General features: G+C 44.2%; 1 protein-coding gene across 3 annotated transcripts in view; it reads left to right on the top strand.

Annotated features, from left to right (window-relative positions):
* The first annotated feature begins 34 nt into the window (after positions 1-34).
* Positions 35-16671, top strand: part of LOC129349896 (anion exchange protein 2-like) — a 31946-nt gene continuing 15309 nt past the window's right edge. The window contains exons 1-7 of one of the 3 annotated variants that reach the window (XM_055014709.1): positions 35-4778; positions 6828-6885; positions 8882-9020; positions 9598-9781; positions 9857-9984; positions 13082-13221; positions 16295-16475. In XM_055014709.1, the coding sequence (XP_054870684.1) occupies positions 6865-6885; positions 8882-9020; positions 9598-9781; positions 9857-9984; positions 13082-13221; positions 16295-16475 (793 nt within the window). In that variant the 5' untranslated portion in view covers positions 35-4778; positions 6828-6864. Of the gene's footprint in view, positions 4779-6827; positions 6886-8881; positions 9021-9597; positions 9782-9856; positions 9985-10301; positions 10800-13081; positions 13222-16294; positions 16476-16671 lie in introns of those variants that run through there. The other 2 variants (XM_055014710.1, XM_055014711.1) reach the window with 2 other exon arrangements.

Genomic DNA, 16671 nt, shown 5'->3' with positions numbered 1-16671 from the left:
TCAGAAAAGAAAATGATGAAAGAAATGCAGCTCATAGTAGAGAAACAAAAAGATTTCATTAGTGAAGATAAAATAAGATCAAACAGCTCACTGCTGTAGATTAATAATAAAAAGTAAGAAAATCCTGATCAACAGAACCTTTCAGGTCCAGACTCTAGTTCTCAGCTGGATGGAGGTCTGGACTTTGACTCCTCCAGAACTTCCACCTTGTTGTCTTCAAACCATCTCTGAGGATCTTTGTTTGCTTCGACTCATCGTCTGGATGGAAACCTGATCTTCTCCACGTCTCAGTTCTCTTCAGACTGCATCAGGTTGTCCTCCAGGATTTCATTTACCCTTTACCTTTACCAGCCTTCCAGGTCCTGCTGCTGAGGAACACCATGATGCTGCCACCACCGTGCTTCACATCATGATGCTGCCACTACAGTGCGTCACCGTGGGGATGGTGTGTTTGTGATGATGTCAAATATATCATGTAGTCTGATGGTCACAAAGCTCCATCCTGGTCTCCTCAGACCAAAGACTCTTCTTCCAGGTGTCTTCAGAGTCTCCACATGTCTTCTGGTGAACTTTAGTCCAGATTTAATTGGAGCTTTTTCCATCAGAGTCTTTCTCTTTGTCTCCATAAAGCTTTGACTGGTGAAGAACAGACAACAGTTGTTGGATGAACAGTCTGAAGTTGGAACTCCTTCAGAGGAGTCATAGGAGTCTTGGTGGCCTCCCTCTCTAGTCTCTTTCTCCTTCAGAGGAGTCATAAGAGTCTTGGTGGCCTCCCTCTCTAGTCTCTTTCTCCTTCAGAGGAGTCATAGGAGTCTTGGTGGCCTCCCTCTCTAGTCTCTTTCTCCTTCAGAGGAGTCATAGGAGTCTTGGTGGCCTCCCTCTCTAGTCTCTCAGGTCTTGAGGACGTCCTGCTCTAGTCAGATTTATTCATGTTCCATCTTCCTTTCATTTCTTAATGATGGATTTAACTGGACTCCAGGAGATCTTCAGGAACTTTAAATGTTCTTGTATTGTCCTGACTGATGCTTTTCAACAACCTTTTCTCAGAGTTTCTTGGTTCTTCAATGTTCATGGTGTAGCTCTATCCAGGAGTTCTGATCCACCAGAGACGTACTCCGTGAAAACAAACATCTGTACGATCAGAGTGAAGTCAGATGTGGAATTTTAATAAAATACAAATGAATAATTTGATGGTGTGGAGATAAAAAGGAGGCAGAGATGGAGATAAAGACAGGTGAAGGTTTCTCCAGGTGTGAGTGATGTCATGAGAGCAAGATCGTAACTATATGAACACACATTAAATAACACACACACATTAAATAACACACACATAGCTATACATTCTCATACACACACGTCTTTACAGAGATAATTCCATGTAAACATACCTGTGCACGCACACACACTCAGGTGAAGCTGTGGGAAAGGAGGTAATTGTTGTTGTGCCAACAGGATAATTATTCTCTCTCTCTCACACACACACACACACACACACACACACACACACACACACACACACACACACACACACACACACACACACACACACACACACACACACACACACAGAGCTGTGGGGTATAAAAGCAGCTGCAGATGGTGTGTTTCTGGTTCTGCTGGACGACGACTCACCACAGTGACCAGGTATGAACACACCTCAGCTCATCATTAACTGCTATTTACCAGGAAGTTTGGTTTCTGTCGGCTTGGATCAGTGAGTCAGAGCGGCAGGTTCTAGTCCTTTCACAGAACCATCACAGTCTGGAGCGCAGAACGTTCTGCTGCTCAGAGAACCTCATAGTTGTGTCTTTGCTGAAGTTGTTCAATTCAGTTTTATTTATATAGCACCAATTACAGGTCAGATTGTCTCAAGACACTTTCCGGAACCCATATGAACCCCCAGAGCAGCCCTAAGGAGACAGTGGCAGAAAAACACATTTAACAGGAAGAAGCCTGGAGCAGAACCCAGATCTTTATGTGGGGGAACCCATCTGCTGGTGGAAGGAGGGTAGAGAGGCACAGAAGAGGTAGAGATAGAGAGGTAGAGAGGGGGAGTGATCGGAGAAGATGAGGGTGGGGAACAAGGAACATAAAGGGACACTCGGAGAAAGATTTCACAGGAAGCCAATGAAGAGAAACCAATATAGGAGAAATATGATCTCTCTTGCTAACTCCCGTCAGTACTCTGGCTGCAGCATTTTGGATCAGCTGTAGATGTTTCAGAGAGCTATTGGGACAACCTGATAATAAGGAATTACAGTAGTCAAGCCTAGAAGTAACAAATGCATGGACTAGTTTTTCTGCATCACTCTGAGACAGGATGTTCCTGATTTTTACAATATTTCTCAGGTGGAAAAAGGAAGTCCTACAGATTTGTTTTATGTGTGAGTTAAAGGACATGTCCTGGTCAAAGATAACACCAAGGTTCCTCACAGTAGTACTGGAGGCCAATGTAATGCCATCCAGAGTAACTATATGCTTTGAAAGCAATTCTCTAAGATGTTTGGGGCCAAATACAATGACTTCAGTCTGGTCTGAATTTAGTAGTAAGAAATTATAGGTCATCCAGGTCTTTATGTCCTTAAGACAACCTTGCAGTCTAGCTAGCTGATTAGTTGCATCTGGCTTCATAGATAAATACAACTGTCGTAAGCGTAACAATGGAAATTAGTACAGCGCTTCCTTCGTGCTTCCGGTGGAGATCATTTTCTGAGGAGCAGATCTGAGGTACCTTTAGTCATGAATGAGCATCCACTGAGAGCAAAAATGCTGCCACCATCAGACCAGACTGTGAATTACAGCGCTACTCTGTAACTAGCAGCTGTTTCAGGTTCTCACTGGGTTTCCTTTTAACTTCAAGCATATTTGAAGCAAACTTTTTAAAATAGCAAAAACCCATAGTGAACTTGTCTTCTTTCCATGAACTGGTATGGACAGAATGAATTGTTCTGCATAGATTTGTCTGAAGGTGGCACTGTAGGCTCCATGAGCTGTAATAAAAAGAGTAAAAGCTCCACATCCAGCCATTTATTTTAGTTTAGTTTATTAATCAGGAAACGTTTCAGTCCGTCCAGCTGTAGTTTCCACTTTTAACTGCAGTTTTATCCTTTAATCTGTGAACTTCTGTTCTCACCTCACTGCTGCTTCATAAAACAAGAGTTTATCAGAACAAAACTAAAACCAAACAGTCATTTCCCTTTTTTTTTTTTAGAGGAACAGCTTCAACTAATCAGTAAAACAGTTCATAGATGAACTGACTGAAAACTCTGTAAGCGGAGTGATAAAAATAAAGAGTAGTGAGTTTAACAGCTGTGGAGTGTGTCAGGAGGGGGCGCTACAGGCTGCAATAGGTGCAGTAAACTAAGCAGAAAAAGACGGAAACAAAAGCTGTTTATGTTCAGATGGTTTCTGCTAAAGGTTCTCCTGAGGATCATCAACGCTGCTCAGAAAAAGACAAAAAGCGTCTCAACGGAGCAGAACAACTTGATTTTTTGTGACATTTTGTAGTTTTTGTTCGTTTGCTGAGATGATTCTTTAAAGAGAAAAAGACGGAGCTAGAGAGAGACAACCTGATCCTGATGGACGTCCTCCATCCACCCTGAGCTCCTCCTGATGGACGTCCTCCATCCACCCTGATCTCCTCCTGATGGACGTCCTCCACCCTGATCTCCTCCTGATGGACGTCCTCCATCCACTCTGAGCTCCTCCTGATGGACGTCCTCCATCCACTCTGATCTCCTCCTGATGAACATCCTCCATCCATCTTGATGGACGTCCTCCATCCACTCTGAGCTCCTCCTGATGGACGTCCTCCACCCTGATCTCCTCCTGATGGACGTCCTCCACCTTGATCTCCTCCTAATGGACGTCTTCCACCCTGATCTCCTCCTGATGGACATCCTCCATCCACTCTTAGCTCCTCCTGATGGATGTCCTCCACCCTGATCTCCTCCTGATGGACGTCCTCCACCCTGAGCTCCTCCTGATGGACGTCCTCCACCCTGATCTCCTCCTGATGGACGTCCTCCACCCTGATCTCCTCCTAATGGACGTCTTCCACCCTGATCTCCTCCTGATGGACATCCTCCATCCACTTTTAGCTCCTTCTGATGGATGTCCTCCACCCTGATCTCCTCCTGATGGACATCCTCCATCCACTCTTTGCTCCTCCTGATGGACGTCCTCCTCTGAGCTCCTCCTGATGGACGTCCTCCATCCACTCTGAGCTCCTCCTGATGGACGTCCTCCATCCACTCTGAGCTCCTCCTGATGGACGTCCTCCATCCACTCTGATCTCTTCCTAATGGACATCCTCCATCCACCCTGAGCTCCTCCTGATGGACGTCCTCCACTCTGATCTCCTCCTGATGGACGTCCTCCATCCACTCTGATCTCCTCCTGATGGACGTCCTCCATCCACTCTGAGCTCCTCCTGAGTTCTTCTAACTCCTGAACTTTATTTTTCCATAACTATGTCCTGAAGTGATTCTTTAAATGCAGCGACCTGCTGAGGTTCACTGACCAATAAAAACTCTTCATCCATGATGTCAGAATGCTGTGTGACATCATCATGACATCACAGAGCTGGCAGTGTGTCTGCAGCCGAGTGCAGCCAGGAGGCGCGGCTAACATTGACTGACAGCGTGGTTTCCGTGGCGACCTTCAGTTGGACTTTCTGCTCTCCTCCTTTCATCCCTCCTGCCTGCCCCTCTGTTGTCTGCTGCTGCTTCGGTCTTTGCATTATAATTTCTCTCTTTCAGAGCTGCGAGGACGCCGAGGTAGGCTCCAACTCTCTTCCTGTCTCACTCTCACACCAGCTGAACCCAGACCGGATGAAAGTCCTTTAGGTTCTCCGCAGAACCTGCTCATGTTTAGTCCCGTTGCTTTTACTGTGTGAGAACTGTGGAGGCCTGTTTCAGGGATTCGGCCTCAACGCTTCGTTCTATTCAGTAAATAAATCAGAGATCCTCAGATGTCCAGAGAACCGACCACTGAAGGAACCTGGAGGGAGTTAGTCTGAAGTCAGAGAATTTAGGTTTCCTTTCTTATTTTACAGGTTTTTCTGTATTTTAAAATATCAGTAAAATGATAAAAAGAGACTGAATTTTCACATTTTAATGTGAAATAAAATCCATGAAATAAACCAGAGTTCTGTGAAGTTCTGCATTAAAACCTCAAATTCAATAAGATCTAAAATCAGATTCTTTCCATTTTAAATTAAATATTTTAACAGTAAAATGAGAGAATAAAACTCAGCTGTTAGTGAAGCTTTCTGTTGTGTTGCGTCTGATTATTAGTTTTAGATTATCTTAAAATATTTTTATGGTTTTAATCTTTAAATATCCTTCAGTGAACAAAGTAAAGCACACGCTCTGGAAACCCACACTAGAAACTACTCTAAGTCCTGGTTCGTATGTGGTAGTGCCTGGATGTTCTCCCGGACGTTCTCCCGGATGTTCTCCAGGATGTTCTCCCAGATCTTCTCCAGGATGTTCTCTTGGATGTTCTCCCAGGTGTTCTCCCAGATGTTCTCCTGGATGTTCTCCTGGATGTTCTCCAGGATGTTCTCCCGGATGTTCTCCAGGATGTTTAACAGTTTTTTTTACGGTGTAGATCAGCTGACAGTAAACTTCTGGCCTACAGAGCAGAACAAAGCCCAGTTTTAGCTGCAGGACTACTGGAGAACTGCGCTGCTGCTAGAACGGGAGGACGTGTTTAAATATGACATCATACAGTCTCTGTGCTCCTATTGGTTAGTGAAGCTCAGGTGTGAGGAAATGAGAATGTAAAAATAATAGTTTGTTTACAGGAAGTGAATGACAGAGCAGAAGTGACCTAAATAAAAAGTAAAAGTATAAAAATAAGAAAACAATAATAATAATAATAAATAACAGTCAGACTACTGAAGGACACTGAGGCCCACTAGTGGAGAATTACACAGCAGCAGAAAACACAGAAGCAACCAACAGAAGGTCCGACCAGGCAGCAGAGAATAACACGTCAATAGAGAACATGATCTACAGAGCTAGGATCCACTGGTGAGAGGAACCAGGAACTACCAGAACGGTTCTATCAGAATAAACTCACGAAATAAGTTAGGAAGTATCAGGAACTGCTCTACCTGAAAATCAGCTGACATTAAACCAGGAAAAGCACAAACTAAACCAACCAATCAGACGACTGAGACAGCTGCAATAACCAGAGCTGCAGTCCGGCTCTGGAGGAACGTCGCTGACAGGAAGAGAGAACTAGAGGTCCAGGGAGAGGCAGGAGCAGGTGGAGACCAGACTGGAAAGACCAGAACGAGAACTATCCAGGATCTACAAGAACCAGGAGAGCTGGACAGAACAGAGACTAACTGGTGGTTGTGGACGGTCCGGGTAGAAACTGCAGCCGGCGTTTACGGTTGGAGAACGGTGATTGTTCAACAGAAGGACCCTCAGTGTCTCCATCAGGTTCCACACATGAACGGGTGAGATCTGTCAGAACTGAACCTACAGTGAGCCAGAGAGGAGGTCTGATCTGCAGCTGTGAAAGCAGCAGACACGTTACTGAACCTGGAAGAACCTGGAAGAACCTCCACCTGTAGAACGTCTCACATTCCACCTGCAAGGAACCCAGGAGGTTCTGTTAGATCTCTGATGAGTTACCAGATTAGAATGTGCCCAGACTTTAGGGATGTTCTCCACAGAAACCATCTACGTGGAACCGTTCTGAGGAACTTTGACTCGTTTTTAACGAGAAGCAAACGGCTGGTTCTAGATTTCATATGAACTGAGTTTGGAAGCTGCAGATCCATGTCTGACCTTCTGTGTTTGGTTCTCCAGGTTCTGCTGCCTGAACTCCTGCTGAACATCAGACCTCATGAGCCTCCACCAGAACTCGGTGGGTTCTCACAGATCAATAATCTATCAATGATCGTTTCCTCCTGGTGTTGAGATGTTCCTTCAGTTGAGTGAATTTTTAGTCATTTCTGATGTTTGAGTCAATAATAATTACTGAGCCTCTTTTTTCATTTTGGAGAATTCTTTAGTGATTTTGGACATTTGTTCATCATCTTAGAGAACTTCCACAGCAGCTTAAACACATTCTGGATAAATGTTGTGGCTGAGTTCATCTTACAGTGGGTACGGAAAGTATTCAGACCCCTTTAAATTTTTCACTCTTTGTTTCATTGCAGCCATTTGCTAAAATCAAAAAAGTTCATTTTATTTCTCATTGATGTACACTCAGCACCCTATCTTGACAGAAAAAAAACAGAAATGTAGAAATTTTTGCAAATTTATTAAAAAAGAAAAACTGAAATATCACACAGTATTCAGACCCTTTGCTCAGTATTGAGTAGAAGCACCCTTTTGAGCTAGTACAGCCATGAGTCTTCTTGGGAATGATGCAACAAGTTTTTCACACCTGGATTTGGGGATCCTCTGTTATTCTTCCTTGCAGATCCTCTCCAGTTCTGTTAGGTTGGATGGTGAATGTTGGTGGACAGCCATTTTCAGATCTCTCCAGAGATGCTCAATTGGGTTTAGGTCAGGGCTCTGGCTGGGCCAGTCAAGAATGGTCACAGAGTTGTTCCGAAGCCACTCCTTTGTTATTTTAGCTGTGTGCTTAGGGTCATTGTCTTGTTGGAAGGTGAACCTTCGGCCCAGTCTGAGGTCCAGAGCACTCTGGAAGAGGTTTCTTCCAGGATATCTCTGTACTTGACTGCATTCATCTTTCCTTCAATTGCAACCAGTCGTCCTGTCCCTGCAGCTGAAAAACACCCCCATAGCATGATGCTGCCACCACCATGTTTCACTGTTGGGATGGTATTGGGCAGGTGATGAGCAGTGCCTGGTTTTCTCCACACATACCGCTTAGAATTAACGCCAGAAAGTTCAGTCTTGGTCTCATCAGACCAGAGAATCTTATTTCTCATAGTCTGGGAGTCCTTCATGTGTTTTTTGGCAAACTCTATGTGGGCTTTCATATGTCTTGCACTGAGGAGAGGCTTCCGTCGGGCCACTCTGCCATAAAGGCCCGACTGGTGGAGGGCTGCAGTGATAGTTGACTTTGTGGAACTTTCTCCCATCTCCCTGCTGCATCTCTGGAGCTCAGCCACGGTGATCTTTGGGTTCTTCTTTACCTCTCTCACCAAGGCTCTTCTCCCACGATTGCTCAGTTTGGCTGGACGGCCAGGTCTAGGAAGAGTTCTGGTCGTCCCAAACTTCTTCCATTTAAGGATTATGGAGGCCACTGTGCTCTTAGGAACCTTGAGTGCTGCAGAAATTCTTTTGTAACCTTGGCCAGATCTGTGCCTTGCCACAATTCTGTCTCTGAGCTCCTTGGGCAGTTCCTTCGACCTCATGATTCTCATTTGCTCTGACATGCACTGTGAGCTGTAAGGTCTTATATAGACAGGTGTGTGCCTTTCCTAATCAAGTCCAATCAGTTTAATTAAACACAGCTGGACTCCAGTGAAGAAGTAGAACCATCTCAAGGAGGATCAGAAGAAATGGACCGCAGGTGAGTTAAATATGAGTGTCACAGTAAAGGGTCTGAATACTTATGACCGTGTGATATTTCAGTTTTTCTTTTTTAATAAATTTGCAAAAATTTCTACATTTCTGTTATTTTCTGTCAAGATAGGGTGCTGAGTGTACATTAATGAAAAATAAAATGAACTTTTTTGATTTTAGCAAATGGCTGCAATGAAACAAAGAGTGAAACATTTAAAGGGGTCTGAATACTTTCCGTACTCACTGTAAGTCCGTAAAGTACCAGGAGCAGCAGGTTTGAAATAAATCCACCAGAAGTTCTCCGGTCTGGAGGTGTGCTGCAGGTTCCTCCTTGGTCTCCATCAGTGTGACTTTAATTTGAATCAGGTTCCTCTCTGCAGGCTCCTTGCTGCCTCAGTGATGAAGAAGACGAAGATCTCAACAAAGCGTTTGATGTTCCAGGTTTCCAGCAGATCCTTTATCCTGCAGCTCGCAGCCCTCCGGAGAAACATCGGGTTCTGGATGAGCAGGACATCGAAGGTGAGATGTTCCCAGAAAAACCCAGTCAGTTCCTCAGGAGGTTCTTGGAGGAGATGGGGGTCCAGGAGGTTCTTCTTGAAGACATGAAGGAAGTTTCAGGGATTCCTAAGACTAGATGGTTCCTCACATTCCTGCTGGTGGTCTTGTGGACAGCGTGAGGTCCATTAGAGGGTTTGAGGAGATTCTGAGAACGTTCTTTAGGTCTTTGAATAAATTTTATGGATTCTTTGCTAATCTAGGAGAGCAAAGACCAAGAAGGTCTCACAGGTGTCAAATCTTTTCTCTGCTTTGGTTCCAGAAGGTTCCACAGGTCTTATCTGGGGCTCTATTGAAGACCTGATGGATATTTAAGGAAAGTTCTAGTAACCCTGTAAGAGCCACCTCTGCTGCGAGGAATGAAAACAGACCCTGAAATGAACCTCTAGTTGTTTTTCAGTTCTCTAAAGAGGTTCTAGTGTTCTCTAAAGTGGTTCTAGTGTTCTCTAAAGTGGTTCTAGTATTCATTATTTAGTGATTAGTCATTAAATGACCTCCACTCGTGGTTCCTCCTGAATAACTTCTGGTTCTCCGGCTGCAGAGCACCGTCACTCCTCCCTCCACGTCCATCATCCTCTTTCCAAGCCGCTTTCCGACAGCAGGAGGAAAAGAACCAATGAGGGGAGGAGGGAGGACAGGCGAGGCTCCGCCCCCAACGCCACAGCCACCATAGAAGAAGACGAGGAGGAGGCGTTCGCTGACGGAGAGGAGGGCTGGACCTCCAGGTGAGTCGCACCTGTCCTGGCTCACCTGGGTATTTGATTTTCTGGATTTGAACCTGTGACTCCTCCCCCTCACAGTGACACGCCCACCTTCTCATCCAGTCACGTCGGCCTCTCACCTGGTCACACCGTGACGACAACCGTTCCCCCTGACGACGCCGACGAGGATGAGACTCTGGCGTCAGTCGACCTGGATGGCATCAAGAGTCAGTAGGCTGCTCAGAACCAGCAGAACCTTCATGTATCTGAGGGAACGTAGAACTTCAACATATAAACCTCACACAGCTCACTGCTAGTCAGGCTGTAAACTCTAGAGGTTCTATATCTACACAAATGTAACTCCTTAAATGTTTCTGTGCTGTTTTACATGCTGAATATCTAGACGGTTAGCGTGTGTGTGTGTGTGTGTGTGTGTGTGTGTGGGTTTGTGTGTGTGTAGCTGTGTGAGTGTGTGTGTGTGAGTGTGTGTGTGTGAGTGTGTGTGTGTGTGGGTGTGTGTGTGTGTAGCTGTGTGCAGGTGTTCTGTGAGTCAGGTAGATTACGGGTGAGTCAGTCATAAATCAGTGAAGCTGTGATCTGTCCAGCTCCTTATTTGCTGCCAATCGGCTGTGTTAGCATGCTAACATGCTAAGCTAGCATGTTAGTGAATGGTAAACAGTGTGGTTAGCCTCAAGGCAGCAGATCCTCCTGGAGGTGGAAGCAGCTGCAGAGTTCTGGACGTCAGTCTGACCTCCGGGAGGAGCTTTTCCCAGCATGCACTGGGACACTCAGCATCCTGAAGGAATTCTGTCCCAGATGAAAGAGTTTTCTGTCAACCATGTGACTGAAGCTGCTGCTGACCTGAACACAATGCTGCCGCCTCCCACTGCCTCTGTCTATTGTTACTGTGGGGTTCGGGTCCGGTCCTGGTCCTGGTCTGGTCTGGTTCTGGTTCTGGTTCTGGTCCTGGTCTGGTCCTGGTCTGGTTCTAGTTCTGGTCCTGGTTCTGGTCTGGGATGTTTGAGGCTGAAGGCTGATCTCAGTGAGTAGCTGCTGTTTCTTTACAGACTTTTCATCTGCAGCTCACCTGGAAAGATAGTTTAAACTCAGACTTTTAGTTAAGAACATGTCAACGTGCCCAGAGTTAGGGTTAGTAGGGTTCGTTTAAGTATGGTTAGTAGGGTTAGTGGGGTTAGTGTTAGTGTTAGCAGGGTTAGGGTTATTAGGGTTAGTAGCATTAGTAGGGTTAGGTTTAGTAGGGTTAGTGTTAGTAGCATTAGTGTTAGTAGGGTTATGGTTAGTAGGGTTAGTGTTAGTAGGGTCAGGGTTAGTAGGATTAGTGTTAGTAGGATTAATGTTAGCAGGGTTAGTATTAGTAGGGTCAGGGTTAGTAGGATTAGTGTTAGTAGGGTTAGTGTTAGTAGGATTAATGTTAGCAGGGTTAGGGTTAGTAGGGTTAGTAGAGTAAGTAATATTGAGTCAGGTTGGTGTTTATACATTCTGCTGTATATTTAATGAGATAAGAGCTCATCTGTAGATGTAATTAAAAACAGAGTTGTCTTCACGTCAAAGACCAGCTGGAAAAGCTTCCTGATGATGTTTTTTGTGCTCTGAAGACTTTCTGTTGATGAGGTTTCAGTGAGTTTGATCTGTTCTCCTGCAGCCACAGATTAGAACCACAGAACCCGTCAGCTGTTGTCGTCACACGTTCTCTTTCACGCGTATGAAAACTGCAGTCCTGAAAACATGGAGGTCAGTCGTATTTGTGAACATCACGTGCAACTCCGCGAGAAGATTCCAGAAATCAAAGAATCAGAAACAGCAGAGGAACATGTGAGCTGATTTTCTGGTTGTCTTTTACTTTGAAGAGCACTGAGCAGGCTGTGACGCACTGCAGGAACATGTTAAAGAACACATTGTTGGTCTGTTGTGTTGTTCTCTGCAGTTGTGACACTGTTTGTGTTGATGCTGGAGTCAGAGCCCCCCATTACCTGCAGCAGGTGGAGGTCAGCTGACTCACTGCTGGAAGGTGATTGGCTGTTTCCAGAAAAGAAGAAAAGAGGGTTAGGGAAAAGAAAATCACATTTTACTTGAAACCTGAAGCTTCAGAAGGAAACACACGTGTGTGTGTGTGTGTGTGTGTGTGTGTGTGTGTGTGTGTGTGTGTGTGTGTGTGTGTGTGTGTGTGTGTGTGTGTGGCTCTGATTGGATATCAGTCTCTTGTGTTCTTGTTCTCCATTGGAGCCTGACATCCTGTTAAGCAGCAGAAAGTTCCCGTGAGACCCTGACAGTTTGTTCACCTGTGAAGACACTCACCTGGTCACAGGTAGCTCAGGTGAACCTGCAGCAGATTCAAACTGTTTATAGGTGATCGGGGTTTGTGTGTGTTTTTGTGGCTGCTTGTCTCTGAACTGATTTGTGGTCAGTTTGTGTCTCTGCTGCTGTTTCTGTCTAACATGGTGTCAATTTGGAGTCAGCTCCCAGTAAAGATTCAGTAAACGTCCAGTAAACGTTCAGTAAACATTCAGTTAACCTCTAGTAAATGTCCAGTGAACGCTCAGTAAACATCCAGTAAATGTTCAGTAAACGTTCAGTAAACGTCCTGTAAATTTTCAGTAAACGTCCAGTAAATTTTCACTAAATGTTCAATAAACATTCAGTTAACGATCAATAAACATTCAGTCAACATCCAGTAAATGTCCAGCAATTTTTCACTAAACATTCAGTAAACGTCCAGTAAGCGTTCAATAAACATTCAGTAAATATCCAGTAAACGTCCAGTAAATTTTCAGTAAACGTTCAGTAAATGTCCAGTAAATGTCCAGTAAACGTTCAGTAAACGTCCAGTAAATGTCCAGTAAACGGTCAGTAAATGTTCGATAAATGTTCAGTAAACATCCAGTAAACGTTCATTAAAAATCCAATAAACATTCAGTAAACGTCCAGTAAACGTTCAGTAAACATTCAGTAAATGTCCAATAAACGTTCAGTAAACGTTCAGTAAACATCCAGTAGATGTTCAGTAAATGTCCAGTAAATGTTCAGTCAATGTTCAGTAAACATCCAATAAACATTGAGTAAACATCCAGTAAACATTCAGTAAACGTCCAGTAAATGTTCAGTAAATGTTCGGTAAATGTTCCATAAATGTCCAGTAAACAGTCAGTAAACGTTTATATAATGTAAATAATAACCTCCATCAGGTTGATGTTTTTGGCAGCTTTATTTTGTGAGGTTGATAAACTGAGCTGAATAAAGAGTGTTGTTGGGAGGAGACAGAAATGATCTCTGGTCTGACCCTGTTGTGATGCTCCGCCCCTTCAGGTCACAGATTGGATGATGTTCCTGCGGTTCGACGTCACCTGGTGAGGCGGAGCTCCAGAGGCCCGACTGTTCATGTCAGCAAAGATCAGCTGAGCAGTTGGACGAACCAACACCTGCAGCCGGACCGAACACCTCACGAGGTCAGAGGGCGGAGCTACGGAGGCTGCAGTATTAACACATTAACACAGGCTCCACCCACATGCCACCTCATCACACCATGTCAGTGCAGTGTGATGAAACTCTGACACAAAACTAGAAATGGCTCATTTCATCTGAAACCAATCAAATGTGAAAAAGTTACTAATACTAATGAGTCCAGAATGACATGAAATTTTGTCCTAAATGGCTCAAAAATGATCCCAAAGACAAATAAATGATCCAAAATACGAGAAAAGATCCAAGTTGACATAAAACTTGTTGAAAATGACAAGAAAATTGTCCAAAATAAGTCTGAATTCACTCAAATTATTCAAAAATGATCCAAACTGACTGATGATTTGCAGAATGACACAAAATTAGTCCATGATGCTTCAAAAATGATAGAAAATGGTTCAAAATTTGTGCAAAATAATTCGAAAATTATCCAGAATTACAGAAAATTAGTTGAAAATGGCATGAAAATTTACGTAAGTTGCTTGAAAATGATCCAATTTCTGAGTCAACAGTTGAATAAAAATATAGAATAAAATGGTTCTGATCAGAAACAGTGTTCAGACTGAGACACCTTGATGGATTTAAAACTGATCTGGTGTCAGTTTTTACCAGAACTCAGATGTGTTCATTATTAAAGATTGGTCAAGTTACATGAAACTTGGCTTAAAATCACTCAAAAATTGTCCCAAATTTTTCAATACTTGTCAAAAATGGCTCAAAAACTGTTCAAAACAACAAAAGACATCCAAAATTACACTAAATTGTCCAAAAATTGTGAAAAATTTGTCCAAATAATGACAAAAATCTACCAAATTGACTCAGTATTTCCCCAAATTATTCCAAAAATGTTCAAAAGAACCTGAAATTTGTCCTAAATAAATCCAAAATTGTCCAGAATTGTTCAAATCTGGATGATCTTTAGACTGTGACACCTGGATGGATTTAAACTGACCTGGTGTCAGTTTCTACCAGAACTCAGATGTGTTTCTCCTCCTAAATGTCATGGTTCTATCTGCTGGACTGATGAAGTTCTGAGGATCAGAAATGATGGGAAAAGTCCATTAAAAAGTTATAAATCTGGTCCCACCTCTATGGTCCTCTGGAAATATTCTCAGTCTGAAGGTAGAACTCTGATCATTGATGAAGCTCCAGGAGGTTGGTCGGTGTTTGGTCAGAACTATTAGAAGATGGAAGAAGAAATCAGGATGATCTAGAAAGAGGACTCACTCAGAGGGAAAATCTTCCTCTCATATCCTGTGAAATGCAGAAACGACATGAACGTTCTTGTGCTTTCTAGAACAGTTTAATCTCATTAATTAACCAATCTTTTTGAGCGTCTTTCGGTTCCAGAGTTCAGTTGTGGTTCCATTGGTTTGTTCTGTTCCTGTCCTCAGACTGTGAACATTATTTTCAGGGTTTGGATTCAGGAAACAGAAACTCAGAGTTTACATTTGATCAGCATTACAATAAGACTCAGAAAATAATTTACTACTGCTAAAGCTGCATCTGAGAACACCTGGAGAACACTGAAGAGTTCCTGGAGAATACCTGAAGAGTACCTGGAGAGTACCTGGAGAACACGTGGACAATACCTGGAGAACACCTGGAGAACATCTGGAGAATACCTGGAGAACACCTGGATGCACCGAAATGTAATTCATGAATTACGGTCGACTAGGTTCTTCAGCTTCTGTGGTTCTCTTTAAAAAAAAACAATTTAATTGTCCAAAGACACGAAAGACGAGCTGCAGGTTAATCCAGGTGGGATTGAACAGGTGAGTGCATGAAGGCTTAGGTAATGAGAGAGACAGGTGGAGTCAGGTAGGAGGAGTCAGAGCAGGTAAGGTGCAGGTGGGCTTCTCTCTGGGCTCAGTCTGCTCTGGTCTCCAGGATGATCGGTTTGGACCTGAAGAATCGGCACCTTCAGGTAGATTTATCTCAGGTTCACTCACCTGAGTTAGTCTCTGCTCTGCTTTTCCTCATTTAGCCTGTTTCTGACTGAACTCCTTTATCCTGGGTTAGCCTGGTCTGTCCTGGTCTATCCTGGGTTAGTCGGGTCTGTCCTGGTCTATCCTGTCTATCCTGGGTTAGCCTGGTCTGTCCTGGGTTAGTCTGGGCTGTCCTGGGTTAGTCTGGTCTATCCTGGGTTAGCATGGTTTAGTCTGGGTTAGTCTGGTATATCCTGACTTATCCTGGTCTATCCTGGGTTAGTCTGGTCTATCCTAGGCTAGTCTGGTCTGTCCTGGGTTAGTCTGGTCTATCCTGGGTTAGTCTGGTCTGTCCTGGGTTAGCCTGGTCTGTCCTGGGTTAGTTTGGTCTGTCCTGGGTTAGCATGGTTTAGTCTGAGTTAGTCTGGTATATCCTGATTTATCCTGGTCTATCTTGGGCTAGTCTGGTCTATCCTGGGTTTGTCTGGTCTGTCCTGGGTTAGTCTGGTCTATCCTGGGTTGGCATAGTTTAGTCTGGTATATCCTGGTTTACTCTGGTTTATCAGGTCTATTCTGGGTTAGTCTGGTCTGTCCTGGGTTAGTCTGGTCTGTCCTCAGTTAGCATGGTTTAGTCTGGGTTAGTCTGGTCTGTCCTGGTTTACTCCAGTTTATCCTGGTTTACTCTGGTTTATCCTGGGTTGGTCTGGTCTATTCTGGGTTATCCTGGTCTATCCTGGGTTAGCATGGTTTAGTCTGGGTTAGTCTGGCATATCCTGATTTACCCTGGTCTGTCCTGGTTTACTCTGGTTTATCCTGGTTTAGTCTGGTTTATCCTAGTTTAGTTAGTTTTTTTCTGGTTTATCCTGGTTTAACTTTAGCCTGGCATTCTCTGCTATGTAGTTCCTCTGGTGTGGAGGTCTTTTCTTCTGATACTTGGAGCTCCTTGATGGTCCTGGAAGCAGCAGGTTTTCTCACTATGAGGTCCATTTACTATCTCCTGGAGCTTTCAGTCTCAGTCCCTGGTCTTCATCAACAGCTGGCAGGTGGACCAGCTTTCAGACGTCCTGATGGGTCCGTCCTGATGGTTCCGTCCTGATGGTTTCATCCTGATGGTTCTGCTTGTGCTGGTCAGGTGTTCGTGGAGCTGAACGAGCTGGTGATCGACCGGAACCAGGAGCTGCAGTGGAGGGAGACGGCCCGCTGGATCAAATTTGAGGAGGAGGTGGACGAGGAGACGGAGCGCTGGGGACGGCCTCACATCGCATCGCTGTCCTTCCGCTCACTGCTGGAGCTCCGCAAAACCATCTCCCACGGTGAGGGTCCGACCCAAAACCACAGATCCACCACCACAGATCCACCTCCACAGATCCACCTCCACAGATCCACCTCCACAGATCGAAACCCACAGATCAAACATCTTTCATAATTTCTGTAGTTTTTAGAACTAAAATGTTGAATGTGTTTTCTATTGATCTAATCTAATGATTTTTAATATTAATATCCTTCAAT

Source organism: Amphiprion ocellaris, chromosome 10, assembly GCF_022539595.1.
Source record: "Amphiprion ocellaris isolate individual 3 ecotype Okinawa chromosome 10, ASM2253959v1, whole genome shotgun sequence".
NCBI classification, from domain to species: domain Eukaryota; kingdom Metazoa; phylum Chordata; class Actinopteri; family Pomacentridae; genus Amphiprion; species Amphiprion ocellaris.
This window is presented reverse-complemented; position numbering and strand designations above follow the sequence as displayed.